The 16,208-nt window shown below is 38.5% G+C and overlaps 1 protein-coding gene across 4 annotated transcripts in view; it reads right to left on the bottom strand.

Moving 5' to 3' along the window:
- Positions 1-16,208, bottom strand: part of LOC134528430 (cyclin-G-associated kinase) — a 68,606-nt gene that overhangs the window by 43,551 nt on the left and 8,847 nt on the right. For all 4 annotated transcript variants that reach the window (XM_063362036.1, XM_063362038.1, XM_063362034.1 and 1 more), the window contains exons 5-10: positions 15,268-15,407; positions 13,820-13,945; positions 13,157-13,382; positions 8,468-8,629; positions 7,971-8,232; positions 7,298-7,440 (exon numbers count right to left, since the gene is read on the bottom strand). In XM_063362036.1, the coding sequence (XP_063218106.1) occupies positions 7,298-7,440; positions 7,971-8,232; positions 8,468-8,629; positions 13,157-13,382; positions 13,820-13,945; positions 15,268-15,407 (1,059 nt within the window). The remainder of the gene's footprint in view (positions 1-7,297; positions 7,441-7,970; positions 8,233-8,467; positions 8,630-13,156; positions 13,383-13,819; positions 13,946-15,267; positions 15,408-16,208) is intronic.

Below are 16,208 nucleotides of genomic sequence, written 5' to 3'. Positions count from 1 at the left end.
GGTTGGGTCTCCGTCTCGATGCACCTCCTCTCGTGCTGCTGGTACTCCAGCAGGACTGGCGTCGGTCACCTGGAGTCGTCTAGAAGGATGATGTCCTCCGGTACACCGTCTACGATGCCGTCTACCGCTGTCGAACTCCTTCCATATCGAAGATTGATAGTCCTTTTCTTCGTTTCTTCTTAATTCGTCGTTGATCCAGTTCTATTTATGCTGTTAGTCAAAACTTATCGTCGTCGTCGATTCTTTAGTAGAGCTTCGAACATCGGTAACTACCTCTTCTTCATTGTGTAGTTCCGGTATTTATTATAAAATCATCAATTTCACGTAGATTCTAGCTATTCAGTCGTCGTACCAATGTTTTACGTGATATTCTTACATTCATTTATGACTAAATCACGGAGCTCTTTCTCTCTAATCCTTCTCCCATGATAGTAGAACAGAAACTCAAGTTCCAATTTGTTTCAAACAGTCAAAGCTTTCTCTATTGAACACTCTCCGAAATCACACTGGAAATACTAAATTCTTTAAATAAAATATATGCGCAGTCGAGCGTCCAATCACATATACTCTTTCCTCAGTAATGACCCAAAAACAATATTAAAAGGTGTAAGCTCATTTCCTATTCGTCGCCGTTTAACAAATGTTTGCAAAGACATTTCATAAAATTATTACTTAGATAAAACATGAAAATACTTAAAGAGTAAAACCAAATTGACCTGACCATAGAGATACAATACTGGTAAATATAATTCATAACAGGACTAAGCCAAAGTCATAGAGGTAAGAAGTAAAATAATAAACATAAAATTCATTTCTATTGAGGGCTTCTCAAATACCTCTATAGAATAGTCCCCTTCAGAAATGTGACTAACGAACTATACTCTGATATAGGTCTTAGGACCATTTCTCATCATACAAACATCTCATCTATATTCTAATTATTTGCAGAAAATTTACATTTCATATTATTGACCTTATTTACATACTTACTTGCAAACATAGAGTATTGTCACCGATATATGTCTTCAAACGGACATATGTGTAACAGTGTATACTATTCTACAGGAGTGTAATATTTCCTCAACTGCGTTATATTATAGTGTCCTATTACTTGTTTCGTTTTAATGTCAGACAGTTCGTAACAGTTACTTCTAATAATCTTCGTGATCATATATGGTCCATCGAAGAGTAGAAATAGCTTCTTAGTAACGTACTTCCAAAATTGGCTTACTGGATTCGTTCTCTTGAGTACTAAATCTCCACAATTAAAACTCATCTTGCTGGAATCTTTCTGGTATTTTCTCCGAAGATCCGCCGTGGATGTCAACTTGGCTGCGACCAACTCTTCAGTTTCCTTCTGTATCTCGACTAATTCTTTATCTTCTGCGGCCAGAGCTTCATCGTGATGTCTCGGTAGTAACGATGACGGTATTATCAATGATCTTTTTCCTGTTAACGCTTCATATGGAGTAACACTGGTAGAACTGTGTACAGTATTATTCAAAATGCATTTTTCCGAAACTTCCCAATTTTCAGTAGTTTTCGTATTTTCTGTGTCATCCATAGCAGTTACCATCCAACTTGCAAAATTCAAAATTATTTTATGGCTAGTTAGAAAGTCTACCCCGAAAATTACTGGTTTGGCCAATCCTTTTACGATTAATACATTAATGTACTTGGTGCTACCTAACCCTTCTACTTCCAATAAGGTCTGACGATTAATGATGGGACTAGCCCTTGATGTAACTCCTAGAATCTTTAAACTCGGTACTGGCATTCTCGGTAATGATATTCCGGTGCTCTCTATCATGGCTACGCAGTCTTCGCTGATGCAGGATATCTCTGCGCCGCTGTCTAATAGTACAGGCACTTTAACTCCGTTTAAAGTTAACGATATCTCCGGACATAGTGCTTGTTTCGCTTGAACTTCGGTTTCTGTGGGCTCGCTGAGTAAAAATTCACGCTCGTTTTCTTTGAACATAATGGTGTGTATGCTTCGACAATTATTCTTGTCATTTGCGTCGGGATCCAATTTTATACTAGCCCCGTCTAACTTACAATTAGGGACTGACGTGCGGAGCGGGTTTTCGCCATCCCTAATTAGTTTACCGCACTGTCCTTAAATCCTCTAATTTGCTCTTGTGACAAATTAGCAAATCCAGCAAATCCATTATTTGCATTCGGTGAAATCAAAAATGTGTTGTTACCTCCTTGGTTTGTATCTGAGCGTCTGCTAGATTGCATGCGCGGCCATTCCGTGTTGCTTTGCTCGTGACTTGGCGCTATAGAATATGAATTTCTTTCTCCTTGTCGCGCGTCGTGAATGGTGGTGCTAAAGCTGTTCCCTTTTTCAGACGGTACAAACGTTTGTGCATTTATGCTGTACTGACCTCCGGAATGATTATTGTAATTTGCCGATCGTTCTTTCGTTGTTCGATTTTCGCCTGAATTCTCTCTGAAATTAACTGTCCCCTCCTGACGTTTATTCTCCCACTGTGATTCATTTTCGCGTCTGTCTTGTCGCTTCTCGTTTCTACGACGATAGTACTGTGGTTTATAAAATCCGTTACCATATCGCTGACCTCGATATCCATTGTGATACCAATTACTTCCGCAGTTTTCAACGTTCAGTGTGTGAATTTGAGGTTGTTTGTGTCCGCTGTTCTGCCCTTCATTTCGGTTACGCCAGTTATTGTATAACGGTGTCTGTTGGTTCGTGTTCTTGCGCTCGTTAGTTTCTTTGTGCGTTACCGTTTTATCGAGCTTAACGAGTCGTTCATACGTTAACAGTTGTTCCTTGAAATCTACAATATTACTGTATTGCCGTCCACTAAGTTGTAATTGATAATTGAGTGGTAATTGCGAAATTATCATGGCAATAAACTCTTCGTCTTCCATACGGCAATCAAGATAACGAGTTCTCTCATACATATCGCTGATATGCGCCTCTAAATTTTGAAATTTACGATTTTCGAATTTTTCAGAATGCAACTGTATTCGCAAATTGCTTTGGATACGAGTATTCCAAAATTGGGATATGAAAGCTTTCTGAAACGATTCGTATGCGTGTACAGAATCTTTCGCCAACTCCCACCAATAATATGCCGTGTTTTTCAAGCAGTGGCTAACGCATTTCAATTTTTCTGCGTCTGTTAACTTAAATGTGTGGCAATATTCTCCAAACTGATTTAAGAATCTTCGAGGGTTTTCATTACTTTTCCCTGAATATGTTGGAACGTCATCCAACCATTTCTTAGAAGGGTGGTGTAGTGTAAGTACCGGATCTGCTGACATAATTGCAGTACTAATATTCGCGGGATTTCGCTCGGCTTCTATCGTTATCGATTTGTTTACCGGCGTGTCTTCCTTGTCGGTATTACATTCGCTAGTGTGGTGAGTCGTTAGTTGGGGCGAGAATGTTGCGATGTGTCTGGATTCTCTTTCTATTTCCCCTATTTTCGCCTCTACCATATCTAACCTTCCTGTTAGACGCTCGCTTAAGTGTACTACTTTATCGTCAGTGCGTTTACTGAATATTTCTACACCTTCAATACGAGTGTGTACACTGGAAAACTTCTGTTGCATCTCGTGCTGTGTTTCAGTTAAGTCATGCCTGATTTCTGCTGTTTCATCTGCAATCCTGCCTAAAGTGTTATTTAAGACTTGCACTAAATTGTCTAGTCTTTCGGCGTTTTCTCGCTCCTTTTGTTCCCTTTCTAACTTCTCCTCCTGTTCTATACGCTCCCGTTCTTGTTTCTCCCGTTCCCGTTCTAGTTTCTCCTCCTGTTCTTTACGCTCCCGTTCTTGTTTCTCCCGTTCCCGTTCTAGTTTCTCCTCCTGTTCTTTACGCTCCCGTTCTTGTTTCTCCCGTTCCCGTTCTAGTTTCTCCTCCTGTTCTTTACGCTCCCGTTCTAATTTCTCCTTATTCATGAACTGGAACAGTGCATCTAGGGTAACAGTTGGTGTCGGCGGCGAATGACCCAACTCCATTTCCTGCTGTGACTCCATACCAGTAGTCTCGATGTGCTGTTCTGGTACTACTTCTCTAGGTTCTCGTTCAGGACTAGAGTCAGAAGTGTCATTGCTACCTCTCAAAAAATATGACTTCCTACCTGTGTCTGTCATCTTGACAAAATAAAATTACTGTCTGTATTTTTCAAAGTGTCTTGAGTTGTTCAAAAAAAGATCATAAAATAGTCCCTAACGTTGGCTTACACGTTGTGCGCCAAAAATTCTGAAGTGTTTTCAGAATTACTCTATGGAGTATATTTCCTAAAATGCCAATATCTATAATGTAAAATGTGGTCTAGTTGGGCGCCGTGAAAACTCTATAAAGTACTAGTGCTGTGATTGTGTATGTAGCACAACTACTAACATCTACAGAATATTAACTAAAATATGTCTTGTTATGTTGATAGTGAAAATAAATTATTCTCAAGTTGTATGTACTGGTGTAGTTTGACTCAGTGTGAATACCAAACAATAAAATGTCGTATAATTCCTTAGCAGTATGTCTCCTTCTCTTTGGTGTAAGTATTCTGACCTTAAAATCAACAAATATAAGTAGTGTGTTTAAAAGCATTAACTTCTCTATGACTGCTGATCTCAGTGTAATAAAAACTAATTATTCTTTCAAGACAATCCAAGCTAAATATTTCTGTCTATCTGGTTTAACATACACATGATATGTAAGTATGGTTATCAATCGGAAAAATAAAATATAATGAAAATTTAACTTTTTACTAGGGTCAAAATCATGGTTGTATGGGTGACAATACTCTTTTGCAACATATCCAACTGTAACATGAAAAGTGACAGAGTCAATGATTAGCAAGCAACATACAAATACCTTTGAGACAATTATTCATGTTTAAATAGGTTTTTCATTAAACAAAATTTCAATATCCGTTATACTTAAATGTCTTTCAGAACTAATTACGTTTTACGTAATTGTATCACTGAATAATAGTTTGGTTATCAGTCAATATTTTAAATATTATTGAAACACATTTTAACTGGCAAATTAGTCTTTTCTTTGTTTTTACTAGCTCAGTCTCTTTCGGTAGATCAAACTGTCTCAAGACTTCTGGACCTGGGGCTATTCTTTAAACATTCAAGACAATTAATGACTTTAACAGATTTTAACTTTGATATCGTACATATTACTGATCAATGTCAGTTAACCAGGTCCAGTATGTACAAGCTACAAGTCTTTACGTAGTTAAGTAGTATTAAGTTGTTTTTGCGAGTTTCAAATTAGGTCTTGATCGTAAACATCATAGTTTAAGATATCTTGCCATTAAAATAGGACAGGTAACTTCTCGCTGTTCTTGTTAATTCGGGGATGGGGCAAACAAACCTCGTCGCGTCGTTACAATACCAAGAGGCTGTGGAAAACCTCTCCGAACCCCTGTCTCTCCTCCGATGTTGCTGGTTAGATCTCACTCTCCTCCGATGTCGCTGGTTGGGTCTCCGTCTCGATGCACCTCCTCTCGTGCTGCTGGTACTCCAGCAGGACTGGCGTCGGTCACCTGGAGTCGTCTAGAAGGATGATGTCCTCCGGTACACCGTCTACGATGCCGTCTACCGCTGTCGAACTCCTTCCATATCGAAGATTGATAGTCCTTTTCTTCGTTTCTTCTTAATTCGTCGTTGATCCAGTTCTATTTATGCTGTTAGTCAAAACTTATCGTCGTCGTCGATTCTTTAGTAGAGCTTCGAACATCGGTAACTACCTCTTCTTCATTGTGTAGTTCCGGTATTTATTATAAAATCATCAATTTCACGTAGATTCTAGCTATTCAGTCGTCGTACCAATGTTTTACGTGATATTCTTACATTCATTTATGACTAAATCACGGAGCTCTTTCTCTCTAATCCTTCTCCCATGATAGTAGAACAGAAACTCAAGTTCCAATTTGTTTCAAACAGTCAAAGCTTTCTCTATTGAACACTCTCCGAAATCACACTGGAAATACTAAATTCTTTAAATAAAATATATGCGCAGTCGAGCGTCCAATCACATATACTCTTTCCTCAGTAATGACCCAAAAACAATATTAAAAGGTGTAAGCTCATTTCCTATTCGTCGCCGTTTAACAAATGTTTGCAAAGACATTTCATAAAATTATTACTTAGATAAAACATGAAAATACTTAAAGAGTAAAACCAAATTGACCTGACCATAGAGATACAATACTGGTAAATATAATTCATAACAGGACTAAGACAAAGTCATAGAGGTAAGAAGTAAAATAATAAACATAAAATTCATTTCTATTGAGGGCTTCTCAAATACCTCTATACTGTCAGTATTTTGATGCCAGCATCAATTTCGCTTACCTATTTTAAGGTTTGAGGATTCATTAACTTAAAAATACTTAAACAACAAAGTTTTAGGCTAGTGCAAAGAGTGTACACAGTTTTACTGTATTTTTTTAATAACAAATAATTACCCAATGAACATCATTCATATAAATTTAGTGTAACACCCAGAATTAAATTTTTTTTTCTTTATAAGACTGGAAAACAGAACCAAGAACCCAGAATCTTGATGTAAAATTGAACTAAAACCAAACCGACCAATCGAAAACCAGAACCGCACAGTCCTGTACAGTACCAACTGAGGCATTGAAGTGTAAGTGCAAGTAAAAAAGAGCAAAACCCTACAAAGAAAATTCTTGAAAATATCATTAATATTTAAGGTTTGAAATTACACATAACCATTAATAAAAGTGTTCAAAATTATTCATATTCATTACTCAGGAAATTACAGTAAGAAAGTTCCACTGCAGTTGTAGGGACAAGTCTCCTCAAAGTGTGGCATATTGGAAAAAATATTCAATATTTGTAAATAATTAGATGTATCCAACGTATCAAATTAAATAATTGATTTCATTATTTGTTAGCAACAGATATACATACATAATAAAACTAATTATGAAAAATATAAATCAAAACAACATATGCAGCTAAAAAGATTTGAGAAATTATGGTTTATTGTTTGCATTATAAACTACACATTCTTTTTAAATGTAACAACTAATCAGTGATTTTTAATAATACGATAAAAGTATTATTTATTTTTATGTATATGATCAGTTGGATCAACAAAACAATTATGAAACGTAATTTTCATGTTATTGTACTTTGCATCAGTTTTTCTTGAACTCCTATAAAATATGAAGAAAAAAAGTTTCACCGTACATTTAAATTCAATTCGAAAAATAATCGATATTCGTGAATAATTGAACGTAGAGATCAAATACAAGAAAAGAGGACGCGTAGCAGCACGGACCTGGGTGCCGCGTCTCCAGCCACGCTCGCACGTCGTCCGCGTGGTTGCTGCGGTACGCAGACTCCAGCCCCTCGGCGGGGAAGGGCATCACCAGCAGACGCGACGTCACGTAGCTGATGTCCAGGTCCGACCTCGTGATGCTCCTGTGCGCGTCCGTCCCAGTCACACTCCCGGGTTTCCATTCAATATCATTTACAATTGGGGGATCAGCACTACGCAGGCTCGTAATGACACAGCAATGATGACAAAACAGCACAAACTGTCTTTTGGGAGAGATATTTACACTAGTCACACGCACTTTTGTTTCATTTTTTCTACGAGCTAGCATTTCTACTTCAGCACAGATTCCTTTCAATATTGTTTTTGGTGACAGTATATGTATGATGTCTTAACACAACATTCAATACGGAAGCCCCTGAAAGGTCATGAAACACTGATAACCCAAGGGACTCAAAAAGTAAAACTTTACAAAACCAGGAATACTTATAATGGTGAAATCATTTGTGTTAATATCAAGGTAAATAATTAAAGGAAAAAAAAAATAACGAGTACTCAGCTAACAACTTGTTAAAACAGATCTACTACGGCAAAATTGTCAATTTAGGAAAAAAAATAAAATTCACTTATGTGACAGCCTACAGGCGTAGGTAGATGTCAATGGAGCGTGACTCACTGCTGCACAGTCTGCATGACCTTGCTGGACGTGTCCTTGAGGTTCCTGAAGAAGCTGCCGGCGCCACCGCGCAGCGAGGAGAAGATGCCGCCCCCCGAGGCCGGCGGGGGCGGGGGCGGGGCCCTGTGGGCGGGAGAGGGGTTGGGGGGCGGGGGGCGGGGGGCGCTGGGCGGCCGGGGGGGCGGGCGCTGGGGCACCTTGCGGCCCTCCCCCGGCTCATCGTTGTTGTTCACCGTCGCACTCGCCGCGTTCCTGTCCGCACCTGGAACACGTGCGCCGAGCATCCCTGCTCCATCATGAGGGGCCAATAATGTTTAGGTAATTTATAATCATTATTTTTAATTGAAGATAATCGGCAAATAATGGTACTTCTACAGTAAAGGGTGTCTCCTGGATTACAAAAGAGTATTGTGTGCCTGTTAAAGACTTGAAACATTTTTGCTTGACGTGTAGATCTGCACCAGAACGAGGACGCCATGAAAGCGAAGGCTGCTCACCGGGCCCGTCCTGGCCGTCGGGAGGGTCGCTGTCGAGGGACCGCCCCTCCAGGCCCAGCGGCTCCTTCAGGCTGAAGCCGAGGCTCTCCGCGATGGCCGCCAGCCGCTCCAGCAGGTCGGACACGCTCATGCGCTGAGCGGGGTTCACGTGGAAGCAGCCCCCTGCACGTGCAAGTATGTGAGCCCGCGGCTGGACTCTTCGCTTCTGCCTCAAAACATTAACAGAGTAGCCGTTCTTCTGGCAAAACTAAATTACAGGTTCATTTCCAGGATCTCTTAGGGTTTTTCTAAGAATTTCCATAAAATAAAAATTTACATAGCTAACCAATTTGGTTAAATCAGAGCTTATAAAACCAAATAAACAAATTATTACTAAATATAATCATTAAATATTATATAAAATAAAAATTATTTCTGCAGTGCTACCTATATTACATAGGTACACTAGAGTCCCGTTATAGCGAGGTGTCACGGTTCCGGGTTTGATCCTCGCTATAACCGTGTCCTCGCTATAACCGAATTGGACAAATTTTGGCCCACAAAAAATAAAAATTAACCGAAAATAGCATAAAAATTGTGTTTAAACCTGTATAACTGGAAAATAACAGGTTATATTAACGAAATCTTAATTTCTGTGAGCAGATGTGTGAATTCTCTTTAAAACGATACCCCATAAGTACGGATGCGATCACCGATTGCGTCAAAATAACCAGAATACCCTACCACGCCACGTAAGTATAGTATCTCAGCCCGCGGCCGACGCAGCATTGGCCTGCTATCTATTGTCGACGCGGGCTGTCTGCTGGCAGCCATGTTGGTTCGGGATGTTGCTACAGGTGGTGCTAGTATAGCGCGACGATTTAATTCCTTACAAAAAAGCAGGAGTGCGGCAACGCACATACGCCTCAAACGAAATAGTCGCTGGAAAACTATACTTTTTCATTTAAAGAAACCTGTCAACTTTTTTGATAAATAAATTTGTGATTAAACTCAAACCATCACCACCCCTTTCCCGGACAAATACCCCAACAACTGACCGAAACAAAAGTTACAAGAAAACTGTCCTAGCGATTCGGAAACAAATACGGTAGTGCCTACTAGAGGTGTAAAAGTAACGAAAAAATGTGTACCCGTATGTATTCGTTACTATAACAATTAGTACTCGCTACTATCGTTACGTTACTCGTTACTTCTGATACCGCATAATTTGCTATGTTATGTTGCAGCAACGAATCCAGTCGTATTGCGTTGGCGTACAGTATGACGTCGCGTAAATAATAATAAATAGAATATAAACAATTAATAGTTTTTGTTAACCAAGAAACAATTAAATCTCATTAGAGCGGCTTTTTAATATTATCTCTTTTAAGATAACAAAAAAAACGTGAAAATATACGCGATTATAAAAACAAAAACATACATATTTCTAATTTGTAAAAATTACGTTGTTTCTGTTCCAATATCAAACTTTGTCTACACACGGCACAGATAACTAACGGAAGTTTGATAAAAGAAAGGACAGGATTCTATTTTTAAAGCCACGCACTTAGGTGGCGACTGCACGGCTGAAGAATGTGACAGGCGTCAACGGCAAGATGTCTAGTGGCGAGCGAGAGGGGTGGAGATAAAGCAGACAAATAACAAAAGCGCACTTCAAGCGATCACGCCGTAAATTCCTCAAAAATACCTCGTTATAGCCGTGTTCTCGCTATTACCGTGCTCGCTATAACGAGATTCTACTGTACATAATTTAGTAGTTCTTGTAAGTTATTTAAAATGTATGTGAGTAGTAAAAAAATAGCAACTATAAGAAAAGACTGCATTGGTATAAATTAGGGGTGCACAAGTAGCAGATTTTGATGTTGAGCAATCAGCAAACAATGTACATTATAACTCATGATTAGAGATGGTGATTTATAGCATTTAAAATAATAACATTTAGCATTTTGAATTTGAAATTTAGCATTTTGTAGCATTTTTAAAAACAAGATTTAGCTAATTCTCTCAATTTACATTAGTGAAGAAAAGTATATTTTTAAAAAGCATTAAATAATACACACATTAATTATTAACAACCACAGAAATAAAGATCTAGCACAACTACAAAGATAGCCTATCTTGGCAGGTTTCCAAACAACTTTTTAGCACTTATGAGTGCAATAAATTGAATACATAAAATTACAATAAATATTTTTTAGCCGTGTTCATGGCCATAGTTGATGTAGAGTGCACAAATAATAAATAATATTGAAACTAGTTTTTTCGTTTTTTTCAATTTTCGCCTTCTTTTGGTTTTCGATCATGCCAGAAACAGTTGCTTGCCGTTTTACCGACTTTTTTTCTTCATCCCATTTATCGGTGAATCTTTTTTTGCAGCCTGATGTCCCACAGATTTAATGTGTTTTTCAAGTACATCTTTTTTTTTCTCCACTCCAGACGGCGATTACATAAATTGCACATTAAAATATTCGTATCACTTTCGTAGAACTGTTCACTTTTGTATTCATTTATGCGATCGCGAATGGAAATTACGTTTCGACCCATTTTTACCACGAGAAATAACAGTATACAACACATTCACGAGTATATGCACGTATTTGTAAACACACTACCTTCCACAGACTACACAAGAACGCGGCTTTCACGTGAAACACAGCCAGAAAATGGGACTTACAATTGTTAGCGCGGCGAAGCAGAGATGTCGCAATATGGTGGCCTAAAAACTTGTACTCTGCAAGATGACAGACAATCTTCCAGCTAGTTGTTCTTTGCTTTGTTTACAATCGCGAGGCACGGATGGCCATTCTTGATTCTATATTTACGAACAATAGTTGTTTTGAATGACGTGACGATAACATACTTGTGCTGAATGTGCCATAAAATGATGGTTTCTTTTGATACTGAACTGAAACGAAATACAATCGGTAAATAAATTGTGTACAGTGAAGACGAATCTACGTTTTTTACCTTGATTTTGCATTTATCTCGGAAGTGTCTAGATTTCACATTTTATAGCGGAAAAAATATAATTTAGCATATTTTCGCATGTATTTCGCGAAAAATCACCATCCCTACTCTTGATGGTATTTGAATCCCTATCATAGTGTTAACTGCATAATTGCAAACAATATTCAGGGTACATGTACCGTAAAACAATATTATGCTTTTGCTTGGTGGGTGCTGTAGCATTTAATTTGCCCGATAAAATATACTTGCTGAAGTACCCAGCGTTGCTTGGGCTGAACACATCACAATATGAGGACTATCACTACAGAGTTTCAAGTCTGTCGGACATATACTCAAAAAATGGTAACATCCCATTTATTCCACAATATTGGTGCATCAAGGCTACACATCACCAAAACTAGGACGCCAATCTTCAGCTTCACTTTGTAAGCTCAAATTCAAGACAACCCGATGAAGTTTTAAACTAAACTGTTATTAGAACCTTTAGTTTGCTAGAAGCAGCGAGCTTCACTAAGCAGATGGGTTTCGCCAAGGAGAAGGATAGGAAGTTTCCAGACCTTTACCATATAACCATGTGGCGAACATAGAGAAATGAAACAAACTCACTGTTCGTGTGTCTATGACATACCTCCTATGATTTTCTATTATTAATAAAATGAATTTACCACTTTTCACTCCCATAGAGAAGGAATTTCATAGTTATATGTCATTTAAGTCAGCATTGTAAGAGCTTCACAATTACTAGGTATATAATCCTAGATTACTCCAGGTTTGTATTCATGATGTTTCATAAATGAATGTTTTATTAGTTCCCCTAAACGAAACAGTGAACTACTCAAAATTTTTTAGATCTAAACTTAGGCTCAAATCGATTACTTAAAACTAAACTTGACCCAAAATTTTGAGTACTCTTGCATCCCTAGTAAAAATAATACAAAAAGTATAAGGGCACAACTAAAATTACTTAAACCGCAGTCTGGGATAAAAAAAAAATTCTTACATGACAATAATAATTACCAACATAAACAATTAGAATTATCATTGTTACCTGAGGAATGTTTCTATCTTTGAATTATCCATTGAGCCTTTAAATGTGAATTTTAATTTGTAAATTACCCCCTACTTGCTCATCTTTTTTATTATTATTAACTATTAGAAAATTACTTTAATAAATATATGTGCAACCAAATTGTAATGTAATGATAAAAAAACTCTTTATAGTCATATATGTGTGTTCTTTAATGTATGTGCTGTACTGAAATATCTATGCGTTTCATAAAAGAAAAAAAGAAGCCTAATTATAACTCTATCCACTAGTCTAGAGTCTTTTATGTTTGATGAAATTTTTTTTTGTTTTATTCTGAAGATGAGATACATCAGTCTTTCAAGTTTTGAATCACTGTATTAGTTTTCAGTCTGTAAAAATCTTCAGAAGTGAAAGTAAAAAAGGAACATGAGAGAAGAAAGAGAGCAAGGCAAGATTCCGAACAAGAAAATGAATTGTGAATGGAACAAATGCTTTCACCAATTTTAATTGCAGGGATTCACAAATTTCTATAACAAGTGCTACTCACCATTTCAAGCTACCTATATGAAGCATCCAGAAATTATGTGTGTTGTAAATAAAAATTACTTTTTTTTTTTTAAAAGAAAAAGTCTTGTGCATGTTAATGTTTGATTCCTACTGGATATCGCACCCACACCGGTCTAGAGGACCCTTACGTATGAGGTCGTGGAAGCAGGAGTACTTGGTGTCGCCGGCCGGGATGCTGTAGTTGGCGTTGATGATGCGCAGCTTGGCGCCGTCCTCGAACGGGTGGCGCATGTAGCACAGCGTGTAGAGCACGCAGCCCAGCGCCCACACGTCCGACGCCGGAGTGATGGGGTAGTTGTTCCACGTGTCCACCATCTCCGGGGCGCGGTACATGGGCGTCGTGAACCTGGCCACCTGCCGCACACAGGCTCCGTTCGTCAGTCTTGTAGCAGTCGATGGAACATGGCATTACTTAGTCTTGCCACATTTCAATGTAAACAGAAGTGAGATTAATGTTTTACTATCTGAACACCTGATAAAAAAAAATATCTTCAATATTTTTGTATGATGTATTTTATTTTTAATAGTTGCAGATTATGTAACTTGGAGCTAAACTTCATGTGGCAGTGAGTCAACCAATGACCACTTACATTTTTTAAAGTATCTATTCAATGACTAATTTCATTCAAATTGGCAAAACTTCTAAAACTCAAGCCAAGGGATGATTACTATTCCAAACAAACTATGTCCCGTCCTGACTTACTTTGCCAACTCGGAAACATTCTCTTTCCAGCACAAGTGCACTTTTTTTTAACTGAGAACATTATGGTAAGCATGGCGCGAACTGGTACCTCTTCCTCCAGAAGCGACCTCTGATTGGCTGACCAGGAAGGGTCTGGGTGGTACGTCAGCGTGGTGGCACTGCCAAAGTCGCACAGCTTAATGTTCCCGTCCGCTCCGATCAACAAGTTCTCTATCTGGAACGCATGACACACAAGGATGCAGGAAGCAGTTGTGCATTTAACAAGGTTTCCGAACAAAAATGTTTCCTACAACTGAACCTGACAGAAAAAAACTGCAATCATGTCACACAATATGTTCTTTTACACCAGTGAAATACTGACCAGCATCAACACAAAAGTTTCAAATAACACAAGAGTAAACAAAGGGTCGTACACTTGCTGTAATATGATGTAACGTTGCTATGCCTGAGTCCCACCACACAGTCGCTGGCTTACACTGGAAGCAATGGCACATATTTATATTCAAGCCCTAGAATACTCCAGGCTAATGTCAGGATGGCCCTTAAGGGCAACAGTACCCTAAACTATTTTGCTTATATTATCTATAGTTTTGCAAATAATTTTAAATACAATCAGAAAAACCATATTTAATTGTTTATCCAGGATTTCTTCTACTAAACAAGTCCGTATTTATGGTTCTATGAGATTAAAGGTAAATTTCTGTGTCAATCCTAGCATGTACTGAAAGCATGAAGTAATGTGGTAAACCATTTTGTATGTAGCCTTATTCTTTAAACTCTTTTATTTTCTGTACATATTTAATAAATCAACAAGAACTAGGTTTTTCTAAACTGCTGGAAAACTCAGGTGTCAATGATTTTTGGAAAAAAGAATTTTTATTGCTTTCATTTTGATATGCTAAAAATAAATATTATAAGATGACAGCTACATATGAACAGTTAATACAAAACTGTATACCACATGATTTCAGTACATGCTTCGACTGACAAAAAAATTGCCTTTAAGTTCAAAAAAGCCATTAAAAAATTACTTGTTTACTAGAAGAAAAAAACCTGTTGTAAATAATTACTAATAGGGGCATGCAGATTTCGCGAAAAGATCTTGAGACTAGATAAAAGTTAAAACACTATAGCACAGTCCGTGTTTCGTGATTGGGTGAGTTTCTCCCAGGTACATATCGATTGTAGCAACACCAATCACAGTGAGTCAATGAGGAAGTAAACACGTCCTGATTGGCTCGGTCAAATAAGTCAATGACCTCTCTCGCAGACTGTCGCCAATCACAAGGAAGAAACCACAGGTGCGGGTATACCTAGTTGCAGTCCAATAGGTGTTCAAATCTTTTCGCGAAAAATGCCTGCCCCTAATAATTAAATATTGGTATATTACGAATTTATTTAAAATAATGCACAAAAAAAATAACAGAAGCAAAATAATTTATGACACTGTCGCCCTATGGCACGGCTCACTCCTTCCCTGCGTCCTAGAGATGTCTCGCAACGAGGCAGTCGGGCAGCCCGGCGAGGGCGTTGTACCTTGAGGTCGCGGTGGCTGACGGGGGGCGTCTGGGCGTGCATGTGCTGCACGGCGCGGCATGCTTGCCAGAACACACGGCACACCACGTCCGGGGGCAGAGCCGTGCTGCGCGCGGACAGGACGTCCACCAGGCTGCCCCCTGGCCAACACACAGCACGGCGCGCTTCCTTACCGCACTCTCCCCACGCCCGGGGCACCCTCGGGCGGACACAGGGCCGGGAGCGAGGGGCAAACAACCGAGTCTACACACATTTTCAATAAATACCGAATATAATAATTGCCCCAAAATTTATTTTAAAAATATTATTATCCACTGTGTTTCGTACTGAAACTGTAACCAGATAACATGAAAGTCAAAAACGATAGCCGGACGTCCGATGACGCCGGTACCAGATGAACCACTGAGTCTTTCCTGGTGGCCACCAGGATCGCTTGAGTTAATGGCAGGAAAATGGCGCCATATTTGAATTTTGAAGCGTCCAACACTTGGATTAGTTAACATAAATCTAGGGTAAGCACTATTTACAAATCCAACACACTGAAACTTTTACCCTTAAGGAAGAGGTGGGCACATGCCCCCGGTGCCCCTCTGAATCAACCTATGACCACACACCATGTGACCATGTGCCTGGCAAAAACATAATAATTACAAACTCATTGAATAAGTGGTCTGTCTTTACAGCTATAACTTTGTTTTACTATATTACAGCAAAAAAAAATTTTATTTATTTTTTTAATATCTTAATAAATCAGGAAAAACCATTATAACGTGCACGTAATTGTAAAACCATTAAGGTCGTAAGAGAAGGCTCTGACAACATTTTGTCATCCAAAGAACAAAATGAAGCAGAAAAACTGCCCAGAACGACAACACAATCATGTTACAACAAAATTAAAAAAAAAAACTCAACAAATTGACATGTCCCAATACATACATCAG

The sequence above is a fragment of the Bacillus rossius genome, chromosome 1 (assembly GCF_032445375.1).
Source record: "Bacillus rossius redtenbacheri isolate Brsri chromosome 1, Brsri_v3, whole genome shotgun sequence".
NCBI classification, from domain to species: Eukaryota; Metazoa; Arthropoda; class Insecta; order Phasmatodea; family Bacillidae; genus Bacillus; species Bacillus rossius.
Note: the sequence above shows the minus strand (reverse complement) of the source record. Positions and strands in the feature narration are given on the sequence as shown.